Source organism: Coregonus clupeaformis, chromosome 17 (assembly GCF_020615455.1).
Source record: "Coregonus clupeaformis isolate EN_2021a chromosome 17, ASM2061545v1, whole genome shotgun sequence".
Taxonomy (NCBI): Eukaryota; Metazoa; Chordata; class Actinopteri; order Salmoniformes; family Salmonidae; genus Coregonus; species Coregonus clupeaformis.
Genome location: NC_059208.1, coordinates 3,238,293 through 3,250,349, shown reverse-complemented (window position 1 = coordinate 3,250,349; position 12,057 = coordinate 3,238,293). Strand labels below are relative to the sequence as shown.

General features: G+C 43.0%; 1 protein-coding gene across 7 annotated transcripts in view; it reads right to left on the bottom strand.

The window, feature by feature from the left end:
* The window catches only part of akap9 (A kinase (PRKA) anchor protein 9), a 129,286-nt gene that overhangs the window by 75,795 nt on the left and 41,434 nt on the right, over nucleotides 1-12,057 (bottom strand). For all 7 annotated transcript variants that reach the window (XM_045226037.1, XM_045226039.1, XM_045226042.1 and 4 more), the window contains 8 exons: nucleotides 11,315-11,464; nucleotides 10,517-10,672; nucleotides 9,822-10,019; nucleotides 6,548-9,517; nucleotides 2,445-2,531; nucleotides 1,005-1,146; nucleotides 529-605; nucleotides 180-309 (listed from right to left, as the gene is read on the bottom strand). In XM_045226037.1, coding sequence (XP_045081972.1) covers nucleotides 180-309; nucleotides 529-605; nucleotides 1,005-1,146; nucleotides 2,445-2,531; nucleotides 6,548-9,517; nucleotides 9,822-10,019; nucleotides 10,517-10,672; nucleotides 11,315-11,464 — 3,910 coding nt within the window. The remainder of the gene's footprint in view (nucleotides 1-179; nucleotides 310-528; nucleotides 606-1,004; nucleotides 1,147-2,444; nucleotides 2,532-6,547; nucleotides 9,518-9,821; nucleotides 10,020-10,516; nucleotides 10,673-11,314; nucleotides 11,465-12,057) is intronic.

Here is a 12,057-nt window from a genome sequence, read left to right as displayed (position 1 = left end):
TTTGATGTGTGTATGCAAATGTTAACTGGGGGAAAACACAAACACAATATATACTCATTTGTAATTTTACCATGCAGCAGTCAAGATCGGTGTGTGACTTATTTAGACTTTTTCATAGGCTGCGTGTTCATTACGTAGTATTGTTCTCATTCGGGTAGACATCACAACCAATAAAGCACCTTTTGCCTCCTGTAAAACAGCACTGGAATCCCTTGTTTCTTCCTTTTCAAACAAATGAATCTTCCAGTCCTCGACATCAGTGGGTTGGAGATACTCCAAGAACTCCTCTCCAAAAATTTTAGCAAAGGACTGTAAAGTGAATAGCAAAATAGCTCTCAAACAAAACTGATGTCTCAGTAAATATTTGATGCACTCATGTGCTAAAAATCTATGTCTAAACCTGAAATAATTCTGTTTAATAACGTTCTCAAATTAAAAGTAATTGACAGTGCAAAGGAAAATACTTGTTTTTATGTGTGTGTGTGTGTGTGTGTGTGTGTGTGTGTGTGTGTGATGAATGTTAACTACCAGGATGAGCTGCTTGCATTCTTCAGACACAACTTGCACCACATTCTGGTACTTAGAGCTTTTGAGATCTGTGAAGTCTGAGAAAAACAACAAAAGCATACATTATTATTGGCTTATATTGAGCACACATGGTACACTAACATTATTCAATTACTAAAATAGGATGAAAGCAAAAGTGACTGAATAACTTCCGTGTGAGTCAGTCTCCTGTTTTCTATCTACAATTTGTAGCATGGTTGACATCATGAATGATAGATACAAATACAAAAATTCCATGTGGCCCCTGTCTAGCCCCACACCCCCAAATACACACACATAATTAAATATGCATGTGAGCACACACATTGAAACACGTACACACAGCAACACACAAGGTTTCCTACCAAACAAACACACTTGCCATATCCCTACTTCAACCACACCACCAGACAACAACTCATCAACCTGCACTCAAAACCACACACACACACACACACCTTTGTCCAGTGTTTTTTTTAAGCGACCCAGCTCAAGTGTGCTGGCGTGGGCGTCTGTCTGCTCCCGGAGCAGCTCCAGCTGTGCAGCGTGCATCTGAGACAGGCTGATCCGCTGGGCCTCCAGCTGCAGCCTGCACTCCACCTGCACAAAGAGAGAGAGTGGAGAGAGCATAGAATTAGATAGACCAGAATGAACATAATCCCTCAGTCCACCTATCATGGCACAATAGAGATTGTTTCAGGAGTAGAACACAAACAATCCACATCATAGAATGTACTCGTTGCAACTTACACATGATGAATTTAAGGTATTCTTAGCAATATGACATCATACACATATCAACAACAAGACGATAGTCAACCACTATTGGCCCCTCAAAATGTACTGTAGGCTTGCCTATTGTTGATATCTGTAAGCAGGAAGCCAGCCTGCTGTGTATGATGCCATATTTTTGAGTGTACTTTTAAACAAATGGAGCACTACCTATTATGTTGGCCAGTCCACCCACCATAGGACATTGTTTTGAATGGAAATGAGAAATGCCTGTTGCCCTGATTTTATAAAAAGAGACAGGTGGGAGCACCTGGGCTTTAGCACAACAAATGAGGGGCCAGCTATTATCTATTCTACAGCCAACAACACAATGGGGAGCTGGCAAGGCTTTCCACTCATCCTTGGATGGATGTGTAAACGCAGATGTGTTTTTTAATTTTTTTATTTAACCTTTATTTAACTAGGAAAGTCAGTTAAGAACAAATTATTCTTTACAGTGACGGCCTACACCGGCTAGGGGGTCTGTAGTGACGCCTCAAGCACTGAGATGCAGTGCCTTAGACCGCTGCGCCACTGGGGAGCCCAGCTACACTCGTGGAATCGTGATTTTCTTTTCCTTTGATAACAGTGCTATTTGCTATGTGCAGTACGTTTTTGTGTGGAATGGTAACATTGTTGCTTTCGTAACGCTTTGTTAGATTGCAATTTATCAAACCCACTCAAGCGCTATACATATTACAGTAGGTAATGTATCAAATTGATGTCAAGCACATGCTTAGTAGCCTAATGCATGTAGCTATGTAGAATGTGACACTGCAAATACTGCTATGAAACTGAAAGGGTGAATAACTGCATACTGCAACTTCCTAAACCGATTCATAGTTCTTACTTTGGTTATTTCACAATGATTATTAGCAGTGTGGGCAGTATAACACTTGCTGACATAACAACCAAGACAAGTATTACTCATGATAATAAAATCGGTGACAAAAGAAAGGTTTGCCTTTCATCACAGTCTTACTACTGGGTGCCCATAGTTCTGTATTAAGCTTTTCCACTTGTTGATTGACCTTCCCAACCCACTGTACTACTCTCTGATGCATCAAAGGCAGCGACTCAGGCCGGAGCTAAAAGTACAGGCGGTTGTGAGCTCAGGGGACATTTACATGCTCTGTGGTCTTGCTGTCCCTGTCCTCCTCCTCTCGCTTCGCTACAGGGTCCGCCCGACACTCCATCCCATCTACTCTCTTCCCCTGAAAAGAGGAGAAAAAAGTAGCCATTGTAACAGAAGAGTTTAACCTCTTAAGGATCGGACCGTTTTTAAAATGTTCGCCTAAAATGACATACCCAAATCTAAGTGCCTGTAGCTCAGGACCTGAAGCAAGGATATGCATATTCTTGATACCATTTGAAAGGAAACACTTTGAAGTTTGTGGAAATGTGAAATTAATGTAGGAGAACATAACACATTAGATCTGGTTAAAGATAATACAAACAAAAAAACTTATATTTTTTGTTCCATCATCTTTGAAATGCAAGAGAAAGGCCACAATATAATATTGCAGTTTAGGCGCAATTTAGATTTTGGCCACTAGATGGGAGCAGTGTGTGTGCAAAGTTTCAGATTGATCCAGTGAAGCATTGCAATACTGGACTATTTTGTATCAAGTCTGCCCAAATGTGCCAAATTCGTCAATTGATACATTTTCAAGTACATAACATACAAAAATTATATGGTAATACAAAATGTAAGTTTACACACTCCCAGAAATGTCGTACATGATGGATCATTAGCTTATACACTAACTTTCACACATCTAGATGGCTGGGCGGGGTGGGTGTGGAGCCAGCGACAGCACGGGTTCAAAAAGTAGAACCCAGTTCCTACATTTGAATATAACAATTAATTTTATCAAACAAAACTATGCTACATTTTATCTCTGGGACCCTTAGGATGACAAATCAGAGCAAGATTACTGAATGTAAGTACATTATTTACCTTCAGAGGTGAATGTATCAAACCAGTTGCCGTGATACGTTTTTTGTTGTTGTGCACTGTAATAGCTACTGTAAATTGGACAGTGCTGTTAGATAAAAAAAAAAAAAAAAGCTTTCTGCCCATATACGACATGTCTATGTCCTGGAAAGTTTGCTGTTACTTACAACAGTCATGCTAATCACACTAGCGCACGTTAGCTCAACCGTCCCGTTTACGAGACACTGATCCCGTAGAGGTTAAACGTGAATAAAAAATGTTGATGAGGTCTGACGACAACAATACAGTACGTATGGCATAAAACACAGTGAAACACTTACTGAGAAGGCCACACTGTAAAGACTAAGACAGCGTCGTAAGCATTTCATAATACCTTTATTAGGAATTCATTAATAGCAATGAATGCTTATGTCACAAATATGGAGGTGTACTTCATTGCACACAGTATTGAAACCAAGAACAAGAGGCAATAGCACCATTTTCTTGTTTTTGATATAAGCATTTATAAAATGTGGGTCTTTCTATAAACTACGGTACCAGTGAGGATTTCCTACGCTGGACAAGTTGTCACAGCTATTGATAAGTCATTGATAATAATCTGCTAATTTATTTAATGTCATTATATTAAGATATAAGGGGGGAACATACCGTAGAATTCAATAAAATTCACAAGTTGATTTAAAACTCATGTTTAACCCTTTCTCATGGTTGGTGTCTTGACGGATTTGTCCAAAATAGTGTGACATAAAACATTACTTTTCTGTCAATGCATTTATGACAGTGTAAATTGTCATTATATCATATATTAAGCATTAATCAGTTAAATTAGACATTGAACTTGAACCCTGTACAAATCCTGGATCTAGCTGTTGGATAGTTTTTTGTATAGAGATCTCAGAAATGCAGTGTAACTACGTAACATTTAGTGTCTCCTTATGTTATGGGGTGAAAACAGTTTTCATGGGCAAACAAATCCCCCAGAAATCAAAATCGAATGCTTCTAAACAAAATAATCACCTTATCTTGACACTTAAAACCTAAATCGATACTGTCATTAACGTGGTTCTTCAATATTTATGCATAATACTTGTTGGATGTGCATTGATGTCAAAGTGTTTAATTACTCAATGATATTTTCACACATCATCATCTGATCCAAGAAGGAATTTTCTGAATGACAGTCAAGTGACGAACAGCTGTTGTGATAGCGCATGCGATGCAACAACAGCCCAAGTGCTAGAAAAAAAGTTGTTCGCGAAGAATGTCCATAATATTTGTCAGTTGTGCCTGGATCCATGTTGGATCTAATATCCCTAGCAAATTTATGTTGATCATCTGTTGTTGCCTGCTTGATTTACAGCAGGGTCTTGTCAGATTTAACAGAGAAAGTATCAATGTATCTCACTGGTCATTCCCAAAGCCAACACCTCCTTTGGCCGCCATTCCTTCCAGTTCTCTGCTGCCAATGACTGGAACAAATTGCAAAAATCTCTGAAGCTGGAGACTCTTATCTCCCCCAATAACTTTAAGCATCAGTTGTCAGAGCACCTTACCGATCACTGCACCTGTACACAGCCCATCTGAAATTAGCCCACCCAACTACCTCATCCCTATATTGTTATGTATTTTGCTCTTTTGCACCCCAGTATCTCTATTTGCACATAATCTCTTGCACATCTAGCATTCCAGTGTTAATACTATTGTAATTATCTTGCACTATAGCCTATTTATTGCCTTACCTCCATAACTTGCTACATTTGCACACACTGTATATATATTTTCTGTTGTATTTTTGACTTTATGTTTTTTACCCCATATGTAACTCTGTGTTGTTTTTATCGCACTGCTTTGCTTTATCTTGGCCAGGTCGCAGTTGTAAATGAGAACTTGTTCTCAACTGGCTTACCTGGTTAAATAAAGGTGAAATAAAAAAATAAAAAATATATATATATATATAAATTATACAATTGTATAACAATGACTTCCTTGAAAATTACAATTGAGTGCTTGAAAAAGTCCCTGAAAGTACTTGAATTTGACTTGCCAATGTCTGTATGAACCCTGCTTGAAGGATGTATAGTCCTAGGCCTATGTTGTTGTAAAGGTGGAGTTATGGGCCAATTTGCATATATTCCTCTAAATACAATGTGGAACTGCATAAAAATAATTTTATTTTTGTCTCAAATTATTTGGAAATGTTGATCCCAATGTCACACATTGGCCCCATTATTTATAGAAAGACCCATATAGTCTATGTGGTGCACTGATACCAAATTCTGTGCATCCTTGACATTGCTCTACTGAGGTGAAGCCTTGGACATATAAGTGAGACACATGAGTAACACAAAATGGCTTCTCACCTTCAAGCACTTACTCCCTGCAGGACAAAAAGAAACAACAATGTATACGTTTCTCTACATAAAAGCAAATAAGTTCCTAGCTAGAAAAGGATATTCATGAGAGATAACGACGTACGCTTCGTGTCTTTCATGGCTCTTTTTGGCTTTGAAGATAAGAGTCATAGAAGGCTGATTATAATTCTTATATAACAGCTTGAGTAAAGCTTAATCGTGGTTTCAACTTAATAATTTAAATGATCTGTGTGTTTATGCAACAAGCTCTTCTACAGTCTTCACAGACTCTGTGTATTGATCCAATTGATGCCTCCCATTCAGCCTCTCCTGCTTATAATGAGTAGTATGTGTGGCCTGACAACCACAGACAAAATATTGAGCCTCTTTTTACTTAAGGATGTACTTCTGTTATTCACTGCCTATGAGAGCCAGCCTCTGTCAGGCACTTTGTAATTAAGCCCATCAATCATTACAGATTGTCTGAATAAAAAATAAAACTTCAGTGCTAGAACAGGCAAACCTCATCTCAGCCAGGTTTTTTAAATAAGCCTTCGGTTCAGTCTATGTAGTGTATGAATACAAATACCATTCACCTGCATCAAGTAATGATCAACAGTTATTGATTTTAACAAGGGAGTAATGATACATCGTCACGTAGTACTGGTTGTGAACATGATCAATTGTTTACTGGTTATTTCAACAAGTCAATTTGAGCATTAACATACGACCAAAATGAAAATACTCCATTAAACCTTTTAACAGCTCAATCAGAAAGATCGTTTCATCAGACTTATGAAAATGCAGGGAATGAGAGAGAGAGCGAGAGAGAGAGGAAAAGATAAAAGGCCTGTCGTTTCCATAGCAGGGGCTATTCCAGCTAAGACGACTGCAGCAGCAGCTGCTGTGTGTGAATGCTTACCTGCTTCACAACGCTGTCTCTCGCTCCGTCTCCGTGGTACCCGTCTGTGGAGTCCTTCTCCCCGGTCCTCTGCTGCGAGCTAGACGGAACCTGGCTCTCCATCTGAGCCCGAGGCTCCCGCTCTGCTGCAGCAGTAGCACCTCCAGCTTTGTTTCTTTCCACCACCTCCTGCTTCTCCCTCTTCTCTTTTGTCTGGGCAGAGCTCTGGCGCTTCTTCTTTCCTCGCCGCTGCTGTGTCTTGCGCCTGTATGACCCAGAGGCTGTAGGCTCCACAGCGGAGCTACGCTCAACAGGTCCCTCCCCCACAGTCAAGATCTGAGATGGGGCTGCAGACGGAGTTGGTGTCTGACTCTGGTGCCAAGCCTCCGGGGTGTGTCGGAGGCGTTCTCGCTCTATTTCGCCGGCCTTTAAGGAGGAGCGGAGCACCTCTACCTCCCCTTGGAGAGATTCGATTTGGAGGTGATGATCCTTGATGGAGCAAGCTGGGAATGCAGACTGAACAGGCTGCCCTCTCTGTTGGAGCTTCGCTTGGCTCTGAGCAGCTCTCCCTCCCTCCTCTCTCTGCCTCTGCAGTTCTATCTCTCCCTTTCTCTCCTTCAGAGTTTCCCGGTCTCTTTCGAGCTCTTCCTCCAGGTTTTCATTTTGGGCGATGACCTCCTTGTTTTCTCTCCTGACCTGACACAACTCTCCTTCCAGCTCATCCAATTCACCTTCTGTAACAGTCAGCTGCTCAGTAACTTTAGACAGCCTCATAGCCAGTTCCTCCTTCTCTGTCAGAGCTACCTTCAGCTTCTCCATCAGCTCAGTAGTGTCTTTCTCTATCGAAGCACCGCCGTTGTCTTTGGACTTGTCCTCCATTTTGCTAGTTTCCTTGTTCTCCCTCAGCTCCTGAATCTGCGACTGGAGGCTAGCGAGTTTTGACTCATACACGAGTGTCTCCTTGAGAATCCTCTCCTCCAACTGCGCCTTTACCTCAACAAGGCACGTATACTCCTCCTTGAGCTCCTGATAGTTCACCTCAAAGTTCTTTTCGGCAAAAGAGAATGTATTCCGCTGCTTTTCATTCTCCTCTTGCAACTCCACTACTTGTCGCTGCTTTTGTTCATTTTCTGTCGTGAAGGATTTAATTTTTTCCACCTTGGACTCCACTTCCTCTTTCATGGCGTTGTTGGTTTCCATCAAAATCCTCTTTTCAGATTCCTGCTCCCTCCATTTGTTGTCCCAGCTCTTTTCTCGCTCCTTGGACTGGTTTTCTAGCAGCTCATTCTTTTTCAGCAGCATTTGGATTTCCCTCTCCATTCTGACCCTTTCTTCTCCACCCTTTTTCAATTCCTTAACCTCCACTTGAAGTTCCTTGAGTTGCACCACCAGCTCTTCGGCTTTCGAGCTGTGCAGCGCCATCTTCAAGTCATCTTTCAGTGCAATGATTTGGTGTAACAGCTCATCCCGCTCGTCCTCGTACACGTTCCGCAACTCCTCCAGGGCTCGGCTGTGCCGGATGGACGCCTCATTGAGGAGGTTCTCGCCGTTGAGCTGGCTCTCCCTCTGGTGGTCCTCCCGAAGGAGAATGAGCTCCTCCTCGTGGCTGAAGAGGAGCTGTGTCCTCAGCCTCTCCAGTTCCGCCTCCTGTGACTGGGCCATGCGGTCCAGCACTGCGTCCTTTTCCCGCTCCATCATCTCCAGTTTGATCTTGTAGTTGGTTGTCTCTGACTCATGCTTGGCCTCGATCTCTTCTGCCGACTCCACAGCGGTGGCTAGCTGGGCCTTCAGGTCATCAATGGTTTCCTGGAGGCACTGCAGCTCGCACTGACGACTCTCATGGACAGCGATGTTCTGAGAGGCCTGCTCCACTTTGGCCTGGGCTGAGCGGAGGTCATGGAGCAGGTCAACCATCTGACCCTGGAGGCTGAGCTTCTCCTGTGCCACCTGGGACAGCTCCTGTCTGGCCTTCTCACGGAGCGCCTGGGCCTCTTGGATCCTCTGCTGAAGCTCTGCGATCTTGTCCTTGAGCTCGATCACCACCTCGGGACTGGGCCTGGGTGCAGGTTGCTGGGCTCTTAGAAGCTCTAGCTCTTCGCGATGCTCCTCCGTGACCCGCTCCAGGGCCGCAGAATGCTGCGAGCGAAGTTCCTGCTTCATCTGGACTATCTGCTCACCGTACATCTCATCTAGCTCCATCCTGAGATGATCCAGCCTGCGGGCTGAGTCCTCCTCCATCCTCTGGAGGGTGTCGCACTCTGACAGGCTGCCCTTGTGGTATCGCTTCTGGAGGTCTTCCACGGTGCCCATCAGCTGCTGGATCTCGCTGGAGGACTTCCGCTCCTTCTGCCTGGAGGCTGAGAGTTCGCCCCTGCAGGACTCCAGCTCAACGCTACAGATCTCAAGCTCACCCTTAGTGCTCTCCAGCTCAACCCTACAGCTATACAACTCACCCTTACTGCCCTCCAGCTCAACCCTATAGCTATTCAACTCACCCTTAGTGCTCTCTATGTCCCTCTTACAGTTATCCAAGTCACTCTTACAGCTCTCCAGCTCTTGGGCCTTTGCGGTCATTTGCTGGTTGAGGTCGTTTAAGCGTTTCTCAGAGGCCGTCAACTCATCCTTTAGCTGGTGGAGGGAGGAGTCATGTTCTGACATGACTCTCTCTTGCTCAGCGATCAGCAGTTCTTTCTCGTTCAACTTTTGTGCAAAAGTCTCCTCAGTCATCCTTCCCACCTGTGCAAGCTCCACCTTGAGCATGGTCAGTGTACGCTCATGTTCTGTTATTATTGCAGTTTGCTCCAAAATCAGCAAGTCTTTTTCATTTCCCCTCTGGGCAAATGACTCCTCAGCCTCTCTGCCCACATGACTGAGCTCTTCTCTAAGTTGCATTAGGGAACACTCATGCTCTGCCATAATTCTCTCCTGTTCAGCAATCAGCAGGTCTTTCTCATTTAACCTTTGTGCAAATGACTCTTCTGTTCTTTCCACCTATGAGGAAAAGTAAGTATTAGACATACAGGTAAAATGTCAAAAATATAATTCAAGTCTTATACTAAAACGGTTTGAATAAATCTTCTACAAACAGCCTTTAAACTATATATATATATATATATTTTTTTTTTTAAGGTAATAAGGTAATAATAGTAGGAAATCTAAATCAGATTTCAAAACACACCTGGTAATCAACCACCTATAAAACAGATCCATTAAATAGATCAATACATTTCATACAAGCAGACGTTTTCACATGAATGACAGGTACTGACTAACACCAACTAGGCAGCTGCCTCACCATCTCAGCCGCGTTGAGCCGGTGCTGGAGCTGGCTGATCCGCAGCAGCTGCTCCTCGCTCATCTCTTGGTGCCATCTGACCTGGCCGTCCATCTCCTCCAGCTGCTGCTGGTATTGGACGAGCTGCTGCTTGGCCTGCAGGAGGTCCTGCGCTGTGCTGCTGTGGCTGGTGTTCCTCAGCGTCTCACCTGCCTGCAGCTGTCAATCAAACCAGAGGGTGTTCATGTTCCCGTGGAAATAATGGAAAACAACAACACCACCACCACATCTGTTGTATAATTATTAGGAGGGTATTAAAATACATGAAATGTTGATAGAGCAGGGAAAAGCTTTCGAGACAATAAGATGGCATAGGAAAGCTAGGATATAATAGGACTGGTACAGGTACGTCTAACCTAGGGTTGCAAAATTCCTGTAACTTTCCCAAAATACCCAAGCTTTCCAGAAATTCCGGTTGGAGGATTCCCAGATTTCCTGCTTTTTCCCACCCGTTTATGGGAATCTTCCAACCAGGTTCTCTGGAAACCTGGGAATTTTGGGAAAGTTACAACCCTTTTTTTTATTTTTATAATCTTACCATACGCTTGTTAAGGTTTTCTACCTCACCTGCCTAATATTTTTTTCTTATTCTATTATAGACTAGGGTGGGATAATATGGTATAGTGTAGTGTATAGCCTAGGCAAGAATATCTTACCTGCTGGAACTGAATGTGCAGTTTCTGGCTCTGCTCAGTCATCTCTAGGAACTCCCTCATGACCTCATCCTTCTCTTTGCGAGACTGCTGCAGATTGGCTGTGAGTTGTGTGATGATGCCATCTCGCTGCTTCAAGGCAGCCTCGAAGTCCTGCAGCTGGAGGAGCAAAAAGAGTACATTGCGCATACCTTGCATAATAAACGTCAGTGATTCACAAGTCACACTTTACTATGAGAAAGAAAATAGTACATTGGCTTTACTTTGACAAAGACAAAGTGTGGTCTCAACAATTGAAGTAGCTAGTTTGGGATATTTGAGAGTAGAGGTGATTTAAAGGAGTATGGGTGGTAATACAACCACAGATCAATGTTTTTAAACCAAACAAGAAAAGTGATTTATTCCATTGAAAAGGGAAATACCAACAATAGTTTATATGTACATGTTACATGTGTTTGACATGTGATCCATTTCACTTGATATTTACAGAGTCCTCTCATATATTTGAGTAGTAATCTGAATATCAGTACATAAAAGAGCTCTCATATAACTCCACTACCCTACCCATTGCTAAGCTGCATCCTCATCAAAAGGTCAGCCCAGCAGCATGGGCTAAGCAAGGCCAACCCCTTATGCAATCTGCTTGATGAATTAGACTCATAACACACACTACAAACAATTTAAATGTTATATGAACATTTGCAGTTGACAGGGGAAGCAGGTTATTTACTTTTTTCTCGAACTACCAATCTTAATTCCTTCATACTTACACAGAGCACGCATGCACACGCAGCATATTACCTGTTGCACCCCCTCTGTGCCGAAGGCCGCTCTAAATTCCTCCAGCTCTCGGCTCAGCTCCTCTACCACCAGAGTCTTAGCAGCCAGCTCTTCCTCCATGACCTGTACCCTTCCGCCCCTCGCCTCCTGCAGCACAGGGTCCACTTCGTCCTGTCGTGGGGGGGACATTGGCTAGATGAGAAATTACCTAAACATCCAAAACTGCCACAGAACAGAGGAGGGAAATGGTACCTGTAGCTTGCTTAGCAATAAATTAGCATCCGAGGCTGCCACAGAACTGAGGGCGAAATGGTAGCTAGCTTCGCAATTAGCTAATCTCCAAAACTACCACTGAAGCAATTAGTCAGTATCCAAAGCCACCACAGAACTGAGGGGAATGATAGAAATGAACTAGTCAACATCCAAAACTGCCAAAGAACTGGCAGCCATTAAAGAGCACAGTGCTAGCAATGGTTTCCTCTCTTTCACTTTAGATCTGTACTTCACTACTCTTAACTTATCTGTCACGCTCTTTTTTCTTTCTACCTCGTTCTATCTTTTTTCCTTCTCAGAATGGTTTTAACTTCTTTACTTTCAAACAAAATCACACAGTCAATCACTTAATTTGATGTCTTTCTCAGCCTCTATCCCCTCTTTCTCCCTTCTCTCTCTGCCATCCCTCTCTCTCTCTCTTCCTGCCTGCAAATGGCAAGATTACCTGTGTGACTTGGCAAATGAGCAGCTCTTGTAGAATTGTCCAGCGC